The 17,090-nt window shown below is 37.5% G+C and overlaps 1 protein-coding gene across 2 annotated transcripts in view; it reads right to left on the reverse strand.

The window, feature by feature from the left end:
* Positions 1-17,090, reverse strand: part of JADE3 (jade family PHD finger 3) — a 151,212-nt gene that overhangs the window by 44,756 nt on the left and 89,366 nt on the right. For both annotated transcript variants that reach the window (XM_060138196.1, XM_060138195.1), the window contains one exon: positions 9,277-9,434. In XM_060138196.1, coding sequence (XP_059994179.1) covers positions 9,277-9,434 — 158 coding nt within the window. The remainder of the gene's footprint in view (positions 1-9,276; positions 9,435-17,090) is intronic.

Below are 17,090 nucleotides of genomic sequence, written 5' to 3' on the forward strand. Positions count from 1 at the left end.
ATGCAATCCCTATCAAACTACCACTGGCATTTTTCACAGAACTAGAACAAAAAATTTCACAATTTTGTATGGAAACACAAAAGACCCCGAACAGCCAAAGCAATCCTGAGAAAGAAAAACAGAGCTAGAGGAATGAGGCTCCCAGACTTCAGACTATACTACAAAGCTACAGTAATCAAGACAGTATGGTACTGGCACAAAAACAGAAATATAGATCAATGGAACAGGATAGAAAGACCAGAGATAAACCCACGCACATATGGTCACCTTATCTTTGATAAAGGAGGCAAGAATATACAATGGAGAAAAGACAGCCTCTTTAATAAGTGGTGCTGGGAAAACGGGACAGCTACAGGTAAAAGAATGAAATTCGAACACTCCCTAATACCATACACAAAAATAAACTCAAAATGGATTAAAGACCTAAATGTAAGGCCAGACAGTATAAAACTCTTAAGAGGAAAACACAGGCAGAACACTCTATGACATAAATCACAGCAAGATCCTTTTTGACCCACCTCCTAGAGAAATGGAAATAAAAACAAAAATAAAGTGGGACCTAATGAAACTTTAAAGCTTTTGCACAGCAAAGGAAACCATAAACAAGATGAGAAGACAACCCTCAGAATGGGAGAAAATATGCAAATGAAGCAACTGACAAAGGATTAATCTCCAAAATATACAAGCAGCTCATGCAGCTCAATATCAAAAAAACAAACAACCCAATCCAAAAATGGGCAGAACACCTAAATAGACATTTCTCCAAAGAAGATAGACAGATTGCCAACAAACACATGAAAGGATGCTCAACATCACTAATCATTAGAGAAATGAAATAAAAACTCCAGTGAGGTGTCACCTCACACCGGTCAGAATGGCCATCATCAAAACATCTACAAACAATAAATGCTGGAGAGGGTGTGGAGAAAAGGGAACCCTCTTGCACTGCTGGTGGGAATGTAAATGGATACAGCCATTATGGAGAACTGTATGGAGGTTCCTTAAAAACTAGAACTGCCATATGACCCAGCAATCCCACTACTGGGCATATAACCTGAGAAAAACATAATTCATAAAGAGTCATGTACCACAATGTTCATTGCAGCTCTATTTACAATAGCCAATACATGGAAGCAACCTAAGTGTCCATCAACAGATGAATGGATAAAGAAGATGTGGCACATATATACAATGGCATATTATTCAGCCATAAAAAGAAATGAAATTGAGTTATTTGTAGTGAGGTGGATGGACCTAGAGTCTGTCATACAGAGTGAAGTAAGTCAGAAAGAGAAAAACAAATACCATATACTAACACATATATGGAATCTAAGAAAAGAAATATGGTTCTGAAGAATGTAGGGGCAGGACAGGAATAAAGACGCAGATGTAGAGAATGGACTTGAGCACACGGGAAGGGAGAAGGGTAAGCTGGGATGAAGTAAGAGAGTGGCATTGACATATATACACTACTAAATGTAAAACAGATAGCTAGTGGGAAGCAGCTGCATCGCACAGGGAAATCAGCTCGGTGCTTTGTGACCACCTAGAGGGGTGGGATAGGGAGGGTGGGAGGGAGACACAAGAGGGAGGGGGATATGGGGATATATGTATATGTATAGCTGATTCACTTTTTTATACAGCAGAGACTAACACACCAGTGTTAAAGCAATTATACTCCAATAAAAATGTTAAAAAAGAAATCAGTAAGGTTCTTGTGCTCATGTAGCTTTGAGTTCGTAATACCACTACCAAGGAGTAACACAGAAATGCTAATGTGTTCACCAAACCCTGTTTCTTTTTCCATCTAGGCACATAGCAAGACTGCATTCCCCAGTATCCTTTGCAGTTAGGTGGGCCATGTGAATGAGTTCTGGCTAATGGCGTATGTGTGGATAATCTACTTCAAAGTCTAGCCCCCCTCCAAATCTACCTGCATAACCCTCCATACTGCCTTTTCTTTTCCTGCAGACTGGATTTAGAAGTTTGGGGGTGGAAAAGGGAGTGGGAAAAGACCTGGCAGACAGAGGAGTCACTCATAAAAAGAGCCTGAGTCCCTGAATGCCTATGTCAGGCAGAGATGACTCACATCCCAAACCCACACTGGATGGAGACATGTGCAAAAAATAAAACCTTCATTGTGTTAAGATGCTGAGACTTTCGGAGATGTTTGTTATAGCAGTTGGCCTATCCTGACTAATACATACATAACGGTAAAAAATTATTTCCCAATATTTTCATGTATGTTTCCACTTAAGTAACTATTTTGTTGCATTAGATTCATTCTTAAATTTCTCTAACAGATTTATATTTTAGAATACTTTCTCCAGAGCTATCCATCAGTAGAAAATAACTAACCAATGAGGTTTTAATTTTACTAAAACTAACATGGAGGAGTCAACCCAAAATAATATATTAAAAGATTTTTGTTTTTACATTCTGATACTTTTCATATGCTATTGTGAACTGCTATAACACTCTTTATTAAAAATATTTAGCACAGGTTTCCCTGGTGGCACAGTGGTTAAGAAGCCACCTGCCAATGCAGGGGACATGGGTTTGAGCCCTGGTCCAGGAATATCCCACATGTCATGGAGCAACTAAGCCCGTGTGCCACAACTACTGAGTCTGCACTCTAGAGCCCACGAGCAACTACTACGCTCATGCACCACAACTACTGAAGCCCATACGCCTAGAGCCCATGCTCCGCAACAAGAGAAGCCACCACAATGAGAAGCCCGCGCACCGCAATGAAGAGTAGCCCCTGGTTGCCTCAACTAGAGAAAACCCGTGTGCAGCAACAAAGACCCAATGCAGCCCAAAATAAAATAAATTTAAAAAAATTTATCACAAAATCAAGGAATGTCATCATGCTTTTAATGCACACTGACAATTTTTTAAATTTGGAAGGCAGGAAGAATTTTTACAATTGAATAATTATTAGTGAACATTTATTTTTATATGAAGGTAATACACTATCGTTATTTTAAATCTAAAAGCAATCATTGCAAGGGTTTGCTATGAAACATTTACATTTGTTTAGATTTGGCAGTTATGTCAGAAGAAAATACTTTTATTTGTGGCTTTTGAGAATAAAGCTACATCTTTTAATTTCAAAAACTATCTAAGTATACTCTCAATAGTGTAAATAACCAAAGTTTTACCAGGCACCTCCTTAACTTCTACAAAATTTGTAACCTATGAAAAAAACCCAACAAAGACATAAAAAAGAAACACTAACATAAAAAGTTGTAAAATTAACCAATAAAAAAGGAACATATATGGTATTTTCCCATATAGTGGGAAAAAGTAACGTATTTGGACAGAGTGAAGCATAAAGTAGAGAAATTAGCATCTCAGTTCAAAGTAGGAAAATCTTTTGAAAAGTCACCTTGGTATATTTGTGAAAAGGGACTTAAAAAGATGGAACTGGGATTTCTTGGTGATTCAAGAACTGTGTTTTCTTTCATAGCAGCCTGGTGGAACCAAGGTGGGTAAGGTTGGGATATAGTGTCCATTGCTTTCAAAACGGAAGCTGCTCAACAGATGGAGCTGGGATACATGGATATCCACAAGCAAAAGAATGAAGTTAGACCCCTAACATCTCATGCTGTACACAAAAATTAACTTAAATGGATCAAAGACCCAAATGTAAGAGTTTTATAAAACTACAGAATTCTTAGGAGAAAACATAGGTATAAAACTACATGATCTTGGTTTAGGCAATGATTTCTTAGATATGACACCAAAAGGACAAGCAACCAAAAGAAAAAAAATAGATAAACTGAACTTCATCAAAATTAAAAACTTTTGTGTCTCAAAGGACAGCATCAATGAAGTGAAAAGACAACCCACAGAAAGGGAGAAATGATTTGCAAATCATATATCTGATAAAAAAAACCTGTATCTAGGGACCTCCCTGGTGGTCCAGTGGTTAAGACTCCACACTCCCAATGCAGGGGGCCTGGGTTTGATCCCTGGTCAGGGAACTAGATCCCACATGCTGCCACTAAGAGCCTGCACACTGCAACTAAATGATCCCACATGCCACAGCTAAAGATCCTGAATGGGGCAACGAAAATCCCGTGTGCCTCAACTAAGATCCGGTGCAGCCAAATAAATATTTTTTAAAAACCCTAGACTACGTAAAGAACTTTTACAATTCAACAATAAAAAGACAAATAGCCAAATTTTTCTAATGGGCAAAAGATGTGAATAATTTCTCCAAAGAAGAAATATATATAGGAGGTATGCATCAAAGCACCAAGTAAAAATGGGATATTCCAAAACTGCTGGTCAGGGGACTTTGTCACCCTTTTCACTAAAGTGTTAGATTTTCAGCAGCCAAAGGCAGCCATTCCAAAGTGAATGTGATAGAACATAAAGAGGTGAACTGAGATGATTCACTTTGCAGTTTGAACAGTAGTGTTTCACAGAAAGGGAAAAAAGATCAACCTTGTATTTTTCTGACCACATAAAGGCTTCTTCTCTTTGTAATAAAGCAGAAAAGCTCTCTTCCAAAAAGAATATACAACTGACTAATAAGCACATGAAGAAAAGATGCTCAACATCATTAGCCATCAAGCAAATGCAAATCAAAACCACAATGAGATATACTTCATACCTACTAGGATGGCCACAATAAAAAATACAGACAATAACAAGTGTTGGCTAGGATGTGGAGAAAATGGAATCCTCATACAATGCTGGTAGGAATGTACAGTTGATCTTTGAACAAGACAGGGGTAATGGGCACTGACACTTCATGCAGTCAAAAATTCACACATAATTTACAGTTGGCCCTCCACATCTGTGGTTCTGGATCTGTGGATTCAACCACCCACAGACTGTGTAGTACTGTAGTATTTACTACTGAAAAAAAACCACGTATAAGTGGACCCGCACAGTTCAAACTCATGTGGTTCAAGGGTCAACTATAATATCTTTTGGTTGTTTGCTAATTTTCTTTCCTAATACCCACCTGCTTTCCTCTTTCCTTCCTTCATCCTATTCTCCTTACAATAGTAAACGTATATTGAAAACCTACTATTTGACGGTAAGGGTTCTGCTCTTGGGTAGCTTATAGTCACATTTGTTGTCTTTCTTCCTTTTCTCTTCTAATCACATACTGTTGCGCCTTCATGTGCCCACTACCACATTTTATTACCATCTATACACTCCTTTATTTGTGATGATTGTTTATATATTTAAACATATATTTATAATTACATACATGGATGATACTTTTATTAACATTATTGAGGTATAAATTACATATTAAGCTGCATATATTTAAAATGTACAAATTAACAAGTTCCAACACACATATAAATTTGTGCAACCAGAATTACAACCAAGATAATAAATATATCCATCACCTCTAAAAGTTTCCTTGTATCCTCCTGCTCCACTGGCCACTTCCAAAAAACCACTGATCTGCTGTCACTAAAGCAGGTAGTCCTCACTTTGCACAGTGGTACTGTACTGTAAAAATGACTGTGCAAACTGAAACTGTGAAAAGCAACCTTAATAATCAATGGGGAAAACTGTGATTGTTCAGTGACCTTTAAAATTTTTGTCAAAGCATTTTACTCTCTTACTGTTGGCTATAACTATATAGGAAAATAAAAAACAGTAAAACCAATATGTATTTAATACACTATAATTTGAAACACTGAGAATTTAAACTCTTTTATCTCTTTGTAAAAACTTATCAAGAGTACAGTGCTTGACTCCTTCTTTTAATAACAAAATTTATGACACAGAGCAAGCACCTTTTCTATGTCTTGGCAAGTTGTCATACTGCTTTATGAACTTGGATCAGTTTCCAACATTTGTCCTTTGTGCTTTGACTGTTGAAAAAATTTCTGAGAGTTCCATTAATGTGCAGTTTTTTTCTGGCATCATTTTCTCTGGGGCATCTTCATTCTTTTCATCACAATCACTTTCTTTATGTCCATAAGTTTGCCTTCATTAAGTTCCTCTAGCTGCATATCTAGTTCCTCTCAAACTGCAACAGTGTATCCACATTGCCATGGTCAACTATTTATTCTATAACTACATTTAGTTTGATTCAAATTTCTCTTCCAGTATCATCACTTTTTATTTCTTTAAATGTTTGGAAGAATTTTCCAGTGAAAGCATCTGGGCCTGGAGGTATTTTTAGGGAGAGTTTTTAATTACAAATTCAATTTCATTAATAGTTATGGGGCTCTTCAAATGATTATTTCACACTGGGTAAGTTGTGGTAATTTGTTCAGGTAACCCTCAGGAAGGCAGGAAAAAGAAACGAGAGAAATAAAAAACAGAGAACACACACATACACACATAATAAAATAAAATGGCAGACTTAAGCCCTAACATATCAATAATTACATTAAGTGTAAATGGTCTAAACCCATTAAAAGTCAGAGGTTGGCAGAATGGATTAAAAAACATGATCCAAATATATGCTGTCTACCAAAAACACACTTAAAATATAAGCATATAAGTAGGTCAAAAGTAAAATAATGGAGAAAGATATACAGTGCAAACGTTACTCAAAAGAAAGCAAGAGTGACAACATTAATATCAGATTAAGTAGCCTTCATAGCAAAGAAAATCACCAGAGACGGGGAGGAATATTACATAATGACGAAACGATCAGTCCACCAATAAAACATAGCAATAGTAAATGTATGTGCACCAAACAACAGGGCTGCAAAATATCTGAAACAAAAACTGATTGAACTGAAAGGAGAAAAACACAATTCCCCGATTATAGCTGGAGACTTCAACCTCTGTCAGTAAGTGATAGAACAGACAGAAAATCATCCAGGATATAGAAGAACTCAACACCATCAACTAACAGGACTGAACTGACATTTATAGAGTGTTCCACTCAGCAGCAGCAGCACAGGCATTGTTTTCAAGCACCCACAGAACATGTACCATGATAGACTGTATCTTGGGTCATAAAATAAACCTCAACAAATTGAAACAAATTGGAATTATACAGAGTGTTCTCTAATACAATGGAATCAAAACTAGAAATCAGTAATAGAGAGGTAAGAAAATATCCAAATAAAGTATAATAGAGAGATAAGAAAATATCCAAGTAAAGTAAAAACCACACTTTTAAATAAAAGAAGTCCCAAGGGAAAAAAAGAAGGTGAAAGAAGTCTCAAAGGAAAAAATACACTAAAGTGAATGAAATGAAAATACAACACACCAAAATGTGTGGGACATAGCTAAAGCAGTGATGAGAGGAAAATTTTTAACACTAAATGCTCATATTGGAAAGAAGAAATGTCTCAAATCAATAAGCTAAGCTCCCAATTCAAGAAACTATAAGAAGAGCAAAATAAATCCAAAGCAACTAAAATAATTGAAGTAATAGAGAGAAGAGCAGAAATAAATTAAAAACAGAAAAGATAATGAAACAAAAAGATGGCCTTGTGAAATGGTCAGTAAAAATGACCAACCTATAGCAAGTAAAAAAGGAGATAAAAATTGCCAATATCAGGTATGAAAGGGGGGATACTATTGTTTCATTTGCTTTAAGTGTACTCATAATTGCTCACTGAACCATTTTTATGATGGCTGCTTTTAAGTCTTTGTTAGATAATTCTAATATCTGTCACCTTGGTACTAGCATCTACTGATTATCTTCAAGTTGAGATCTTCCTAGTTTTTGATATGAGTGATTTTTTTCACTGGAGACTGGACATTTTGGGGATTATGCTATGAGACTCTGGATCTTCTTTAAAACTTTTGTTTTGACTGGCTTCCTCTGACACTGCTCTGGATGGAGATCAGGTTGGGGGTGGATATCATCTCATCACTGCCAGGTGATTGTATATGTCCTGGTTCACCATTTGGCCTGTGTTGACATCCGGGGCAGGTACTCTTTGTTACTACTGGGTGAAGCTGAGAGTTCTGGCTTCCCATTAGGCCTCCACTGATACCTCCTTTGCTGGGATTGATAAGAGCACCTTACTCCCTATGTGGCCTCCACTGATACCATGGGGTGGGGGGAGCAGGTGTCCTCATTACCTCTAAGGAGTGGTGAAAGTCTCCTCTGATAGTATGATAGATGGGAGGGAGAGGGATGCATCATTAATGCTGGTTTAAGGTGGAAGTCTAGGCTCCCCAGTTACTGCAACAGTATATAAAAATACTGACAATAAGGACATGAAAATGCCTGACTCCTATGTTCATTCATGATGCTGTTGTGATTTCTAGGAGGATGGTGGCAATGATGATGAACTAGTAAGGGTCCATAAGTGTACTGGGCAAGACTGTGAAGTTTTCCTTAACAGAACATAGACAGTCTCTCTGTGGGTGGGACAGCCTGGGCTTGGGTTTTTAGAAGTGATTTGACAAGCATTTCTGGAATATGACTAAGACCTAAGAACCTGCTGCTAGGGGCTGAGAATTCAAGAATGTGGTCTCTGACCTTTAAGAACCTAATATGTACTAGAAATAGATAGCTATACAATGAGATGTACCATTTCTCATAGTAACCAGCAGGCCCTACCAGCCCCTTTATCTGATTCTATTCCTTCCCTTTCCTTCCTTCCCTCACTCGCTCAAACTTATACCAAGCATTTTATTTCATGCTGGCCTTTGTGCAAAGCACTGGGAACACAAAGACCAGTAAGAAAAAGTGGCTTCCAAAACCAGTCATTACTCTTGAGGAGCTAAACTTACTACTTCCTCTGTCAGAAAAGTCCTCTCCTACTTAAACTTTCTTCTCAGGTCTTTGCAAATGAAGGCTGTGTGCTTATGGTCAACCTAATTATTCCAGTTACCCCCTTTCATTTGGGTTTATGCATTTTACAAACTCTGTATGTTTTGGTGCTCTGTTTACAGATGCTATCACTATGAAGCCCCTATTAAAATGAAGCAACTTGTCATGCAACTTAATAGGGTTATTATGGGGTTATGTAATTAATGTTCTGCTTCTCTTCAAAGGCTAATTAATAAATGCTACTGATTATTGTGTCAGACTGGGAAATCTTGGTCTCCAAAACCTTATAATTTCAGACTGGACTTCAAACAGTTTTATCCTGTGAATAGGTACATATATTATCCCTAAATAAACGACCTTGACTTCAACTACTGACCTATCCTAGGCTGGTATAATCTGCCATTGGTCTGAGTGAATTGCTGAACATGGTATGTGACTTTGCATTATAAATGTTTAATTAGCCACTCAAAGTCTCTCCTCAAGCAGCACACAGATAACCATAAGAGCATTCATCCCGTAAATCAAAGATACAAGCATAAAAATACCTGAGGGAAGGCTGTGGAACAGCGTCTGGACTGGCTGGTACCTGGACTCCCTTTTCCCATTCTTCCTTCCATGTATCCGCAAAGAGGTAATAACTGTCAGGATTAATATGGTGAGAGTCTGGAAGTTTCATCGCACTGATAAGGTCCTTCCGGAATACCTGGGAAGACATTGCATACACCTTGAGAAGATCATCACTATGGAACTAACACCATTTAATGTTCTCCTTTTAAAAAGACCATCCCCACCCACTCTGTACTTCAACAAGAGAGACATCTCTTAACTTCGTAAATGGCCAGATCAACTTCTATTTGTAAAGAGTCTGAAGTATTGACAGGGAAGCCAGCTTGTTCTGGATTTAATAAAGAGTAAAGGGGTACTTCCTGAGTTATTTTTCTGGGCTCCTTGAATTTAAATCAACAATACAGGTTACTCTTAAAGAGTCTGCGTAAAACAAACAATCTTTAACTCTCTCAAATTAAGCAACAAGTATCCTATGATAACTTATAATCCAGAGGAATGGATAAAGATGTGGTACATATATACAATGGAATACTACTCAGCCATAAAAAGGAACGAAAGTGGGTCATTTGTAGAGATGTGGATGGACCTAGAGAGTGTCATACAGAGTGAAGTAAGTCAGAAAGAGAAAAGCAAATATCGTATAATAACGTACATATGTGGAATCTAGAAAAATGGTATAGATGATCTTATTGGGAGACTGGGATTGACACATATACATTATTGATACTATGTATATATAAAATGGACAACTGATGGGAAAATGCTGTATAACACAGGGAACTCACCTAGTGCCCTGTGGTAACCTAAATGGGAGGTAAGTCCAAAAGGGAAGGGATAACTGTATGTGTATGGCTGATTCATTTTGTGGTGCAGTGGAGGCTAATACAACATTGTAAAGCAACCATACTCCAATAAAAATTAATTTTAAAATAAATAAATAACTTATAATCGTTTATTTAGCTATCACCTAATTTTAAAATTTACTTAGACATAATTTTAGTCTTACAGAGAAGTTACAAAAATAGTACAGAGCTCCCATATACCCTTCACATAGTTCCCTCTAATGTTAACATCTCACATAACCAGAGTACAACTACCTAAACCAGGAAATTAACATTACTATAATTAATCTACAAAACTTATTCAAATTTTACTAATTTTTCCCCTAATGTCCTTCTGTTCCAGGATTCAATCCAGGATCCCACACTGCAGCAGCTGTCATGTCTCCTTAGTATCCTCCAATTTGTGATAGTTTCTCAGTCTTTCCAGACCTCGACACTTCTGAAGAGTACTGGTCATATATTTTATAGAATGTCCCTACAATCTGGGTTTGTCTGATGTTTTCTCACCGAGGTTATTCAGTTTTGAGCAAAAATGCCATAGAAAGGTTGCTGTGACCCTCTTATCCCATTATATCAGGAATGTATGATCTCAATGTCTTATTAGTGATGATGTTAAACTTTACCAGTTGGTTAAGGTAGTGTGTCTCGCTGGTTTTCTCAGCTGTTAGGTTACTATATTTTCCTTTGTAATTAATAAATATCTTAGAGGAGATACTCTGAAATCATAAAAACATCCTGTTTCTCCTCAAACTGTCATGGACTAATTTTAGCATCCACGAATAGATACCTTGCCTGTAACAGTTATTACTGTGGTATTCTAATGGTGATTTTCTATTTCCCTCAGTTCTACATTTATTAATTGGAATTCCTCTGTAAAAGAGACCTGCCCCTTCTCCCTTATTTATTATTTGTTTGTTTGTCATTCGTTCGTTCATTCATTCATTCAATTATTTATTTATATCATTATAGACTCATGGATCTATTTTATTCTTTGGGTTACAATTCAGTATTATTGTTGTTTATTTTGATGCTTAAATTGTTCCACCTTTGGTCACTGGGAGCTCTTTCAGTTTGGCTTGCACCTGTGCTCTTTTGACACATCCCACCCCTTTTTGAGTATTTCCTTAACTTCCTGCATTACAACATACCCCAGGCGTGTTAATATCCTCCACCTGATTATAAAAGCTATTGATTTTTATATGTTAACTTCATATCCTGCCACCTTACTAAATTCTTTTATGGCCTGAGTTAGTTTTATCATTGACTTTCCTAAGGTTTTCTAAATATACTATTGCATCATCTGCAAACAGAATTTTGCATCATCTTTACTTGGTCTTATGTCTCTAATTGGTTTCTCTTGTTTAACTGCACTGACTAATACCTCTACTGATATTTGGAATAGTAATGGGGATAGTGGGCATATCTGTCTTCTCACTGAAATTAGTGGAAATGCCTCTAGTGTTTCCCCATGAAATAAGATACTAGGTTGAAGACTATGTCATATTTATGTTATAATGTTAAGAAAGTATCTTACAGTTCCTATTTTCTTGAATGTTTTATAATGCCTAAGTACTGAATTTTATTAAAGACTTCTTTAGCATATATGGAAATAATTATATAGTTCTCTCCTTAGATATATTAATATGCTATATGATAATATTAGATTTCTTAATACTGAAACTTGCATTTCTAGAATGAATATCTATTTGGTCATGATATATTATTTTCTTAATATGGTATTATATTCATTTTCTAATATTATTTTTGTATCATTCTCATGAGTGATATTTATCTGCAGTTTTCTTTCTTTCCTTTTTTCTGGTATTGTCTTTGTCTTTTAGATTTAGGTATCAGCGTTTTGCATGCTTCATAAAGGGAATTAGGACATTTTCCTTGCGTTACAATGCTCTAGAATAATCTGAGAATTATTGGGACTATCTGGTCCCTATGAAACCATCTGGACTTGGTGCTTTTTAGTGGGGTAGTTCCTTATTCATTTTCTCTACCTTTTTGGAAATTGATCTCTTTAAGCTTTCTACCTCCAATGGGGTCAATTTTGGTAATCTGTATTTCCATGGTAAGTTATCTATCTTATCCAGGTTTTCAAATTTATTCGTACAGAGGCTTGCAAAGTATACACAGTTACAGCAACCTAAGTGTCCATCGACAGATGAATGGATAAAGATGTGGCACATATATACAATGGAATATTACTCAGCCATAAAAAGAAACGAAATTGAGTTATTTGTAGTGAGGTGGATGGACCTAGAGTCTGTCAAACAGAGTGAAGTAAGTCAGAAAGAGAAAAACAAATACCATATGCTAACACATATATATGGACTCTAAAAAAAATGGTTCTGAAGAACCTAGGGGCAGGATGGGAATACAGGAATAAAGATGTAGATGCAGAGAATGGGCTTGAGGACATGGGGAGGGGGAAGGGTAAGCTGGGACGAAGTGAGAGAGTGGCATGGACTAATTTATACTATCAAATGTAAAATAGATAGCTAGTGGGAAGCAGCCACATAGCACAGGGAGATCAGCTTGGTGCTTTGTGACCACCTAGAGGGGTGGGATAGGGAGGGTGGGAGGCAGATGCAAGAGGGAGGAGATATGGGGATGTATGTATATGTATAGCTGATTTACTTTGTTATAAAGCAGAAACTAACACAGCACTGTAAAGCAATTATACTCCAATAAAGATGTTAAAAAAACATAATGGAAAAGAATATGAAAAAGAATATATATATGTATAACTAAAGTCACTTTGCTGTACAGCAGAAATTAACATTGTAAATCAACTATACCTCAATAAAATAAAAAAAATGCTTTTCCAGGAAGAAAAACAAAAACAGAAACAAAGTATAGACAGCTCCACTTTGCACAGCAGTGTGCACAGGGGTGAGGAGGACACAAATGATATGCTTACTGTGGCAGCCAAGAGGCTCCCAGTGCGAGCCTTAACCTTACCCCTGGCAAAGGATCCCTAGCTGTGTGGAAAGTTCAAAGGCCAGAGGTAGGGGATGATGATATGGGTACAGCTAAAACTTGGACTTACAGAGACAAAGAGATTCCCTATAGTCCATTTTCTGCACCTTAAGCACAGTTAGGTACTGACAATATGGGAATGAATACCCATCTAAAGTTTGATGTACAGTTATCCTCTGACTGAACGGGCTCCTGCGTGATTGACAGGCACAGAAATGTACTCACAAGCCTGGGAACATGACTTAAATTGCTGTGGCAACTTAGGCTTTGTGATTCTGCCTTTTCAAGAATAGGAAAGAAGAATGCCATGAGTTCTTCAGCTAACCTGGTACTGATTTCACTGATGAAGGCCCAGTTAATGCCTAAACAATGAGGGAATAAACTTTCATATAAAAGCATACATACACTGATATATACCTCACCTACTAAGTGCTAATTCTGAAAAAAAAATCAAACAACCACTTGCAGGTTTAAGGTAAATGTGTCTACATCTCTGGATTATCAAAGGAAGAGATGACATCAAGCAAACATTTTAGCCTTTAATGCTAATCAACGTTCTCTGAAGAGAAACACTGTCCAAGTTATGTGTAACACGAAAGTTGAAGCACAGTGCATGGTACAAGAAAGCAATTAATTCTCGGTTGGTGTAGTTCTGTTTAAACTGACATTTCACAGAGTACAGGACTGAACTATCACATAATCGAATGATGTCATTTAAATGCATAAGGACTCATTCCATTTGCTATTCTGCAGGGACAACTCTACAAATGCCTGTTGGTTTCATTTAGGGAAGATTTAGAATGAATAATATGACCTGAGCAGGAAACCAACGTTAAACATGCTGGTGTCGAGGTGGCAGCAAAATGACTTTCCTACCAAGAATCCTAACCAATTAAAGTTAATTGGGTACTGTGCAGGGAGAAAGCTAAGTCTATAGGAAACAAAAAACCGGCGGTTTACTACATAATGCTTTGTATAAGGAGGTAAGAGAGGATCACAGACATATCCATTAACATGTTTTGCACAGAGCTCAGTGTTCTGGGTGGCTAGTTGGAGAAACTGAATCACCATTTTGCTGAACACTCTGATCCATTTCTATAAATTACCAGAGTGCCTTTAATGAGACAGTGGTTAAGACACGGTGGCAATTTACAATTGTGCTCAACTACTGCCTGTGGGAAATCCTACCTTAGCTCTGCAAAGAATACTAGAGCCAAGTATTTTTCAACCTCATAAAATATTTCATTATTTTCCATACAATACACTTCTCAAAATAAATCAACTGATTGCAAAATCATGCTTTGGGATTAACAATAATCACACAGCATAAGCCATGTCTTCATACTTGATATAACTGCTTATGAAAGTCTGTTTTGTAGAGTTTCCTAAGTAGCCTGGAAACATATTGCAGTGGGCTGAATGGTGGCCCCCCAGAAGATATGTCCACATCCAAATTTCTGGAACCTGTGAATGTTACCTTATATGAAATGGGATCTCTGCAGATATAAATAACTTAAGGATTCTGAGATGAAAGGATCATCGTGGAATATCCAGGTGGGGCTTAAATCCAATAAAAAGTGTCTTTATAACAGAAAGGCAGAGGGAGATTTGAGACAGAAGAGGAGAAGGGATTATGACCATGGAGGCAGAGACTGGAGTGATTCATTAATCCACAAGTCAATAAATGCTGATAGCTATCAGAACCTGGAAGAGGCAAGGAATGGAATCTACCCTAAAGTCTTTGGAGGGAATGCAGTCTGGCTGATTTTGGACTTCCGGCCTCTAGAACTGTGAGAAAATAAATTCCTGCTGTTTTAAGCCACCCAGTTTGTGGTAATTTGTTATAGCAGCCCTAGGAAACTAATACACACATTTACCAAACAGAAGAGTAACTTGAAGACTCTAGACAAAGAGGCCAATGAAATCTGGCCCTTGTCCATTGCTTCAGAAATAGTAAACTTCCAGGGAACAGGCACTCTGTGAAGTCTGGGGAACCTCGGACTGCAGAAATACCAATCAACTCATACCTATTTTTCTTAAGCAAATGAAGGCTAAATCCAATGACTACTGTAAACTTCCCTTCCACCTTTAGAAAAAAATAGACTTACATGGTAAGCCTGATTTCAATTTTACAAGCTAGCCAGATTAAACAGCATCAGATCCAAGGTTTCTAGAGAAGCATTTTTACTCAAGGCAGAGTGCAAGAGTCTGCCTTATCTTGCTGTAGAAGTCAAACATTTCAAGTATGAGGCAGAACATAAAATGCTGAAGAGGGGATAAGAATTTAAGTTCAGTACTCAGGAAGATATCTGCAAAGTGATATGAAATACATTTACCAGACTGGTCTCATGAATCTGCTTCTGGTAAGAAAAGTCATTTTTAAAGGTTTATAAAATAAACACAGGCAAAATAGTTACAGTGTATCCTGGGTAGAGGTATGAGCTTTATATACATATAGTGGCACACACATACATGCATATTTGTATATATTTTCATAAACAATAAAAGGATAAACGAAGAACTAAAAAATAATAATAATAAACAGCACAGAGGAAAGGGGAGAAAATAGGGAGAAGAGAGACAAAAGCTGAATCTTTCTGAATGTATTTTGTTTCATAGTTCGATATTTGAACCAGGTAAATGTTTTATATGGTAAAAAGTGAAATTAAAAATGTTTAGGGGACTTCCCTGGTGGTGCAGTGGTTAAGAATCCACCTGCCAATGCAGGAGACATGGGTTCAAGCCCTGGTCCGGGAAGATCCCACATTTCACGGAGCAACTAAGCCCGTGCACCACAACTACTGAGCCTGCGCTCTAGAGCCTGCAAGCCACAACTACTGAGCCCACACACCTAGAGCCCGTGCTCCACAACAGGAGAAGCCACCACAATGAGAAGCCTGTGCACCACAACGAAGAGTAGCCCCTGCTCACCACAACTACCCCGCTCGCCACAACTAGAGAAAGCCTGCACACAGCAACAAAGACCCAACTCAGCAAAAAATAATAAATAAATAAATAAATTTATTTTTAAAAATTTTCTTTAGGACTTCCCTGGTGGTGCAGTAGTTAAGAATTCATGTGCCAATGCAGGGGACACGGATTCAAGCCCTGGTCCGGGAAGATCCCACATGCCGAGGAGCAACTAAGCCCGTGCGCCACAACTACTGAGCCTGTGCTCTAGAGCCCGTGAGCCACAACTACTGAAGCCTGCATGCCTAGAGCCCATGCTCTGCAACAAGAGAAGCCACCACAATGAGAAGCCTGCGCACCGCAATGAAGAGTAGCTCCCGCTCTCAGCAACTAGAGAAAGCCCATGAAGCAACGGAGACCCAATGCAGCCAAAAATAAATAAATTTAAAAAAGAAAAGAAATAGGAAAAGCGTTACAAAAAAAAAAAATCTTTAAAGAGAGGAATATGGGTCCCGGGACAGACTGCCTGGATTGGTCTACTGGTTTCACCACTTACTAGTTTGGGAAGCTGTCTAAATTCTCCATGTTTATTTACTTATTTGTAAAACAAGGATAAGAACACTTACCTCATAGGGGTAGTTGTAGGGATTAAATAGGTGAATTTATGTAAAGGTCTTAGCATGGTATTGGGCTCATTGTAACTGCTAAATAAATTCTAGTTGCAGTTATTTTATTATCATCATCATAGTCTCAGCTTTAGTTCTAAAAGCAGAAAGAAGTATATAGCTGAATTCTCCTCTCTAGTCCATAAAGTGATTGTTGATGGGTAAAAGGAGATGTGAGTTCAGGGCTCAACTAAAACATGCATGGTTTGACTCCCAAAGACAGTGTTCCCAAGCAAGAGCTCCATCGAGAACTTTAACCAACATTCTATAGGTCATGCGGTAATACAGAAACTTCACAAAATGAAACATGGCTATTCGTTGCTAAATTAAAGATTGTGAATGAGGGATCTGGATGTTGACATTGACCTAGGTAATGAAGTTGAGAAG

This window comes from Lagenorhynchus albirostris, chromosome X (genome assembly GCF_949774975.1).
Source record: "Lagenorhynchus albirostris chromosome X, mLagAlb1.1, whole genome shotgun sequence".
Classification (NCBI taxonomy): Eukaryota; Metazoa; Chordata; class Mammalia; order Artiodactyla; family Delphinidae; genus Lagenorhynchus; species Lagenorhynchus albirostris.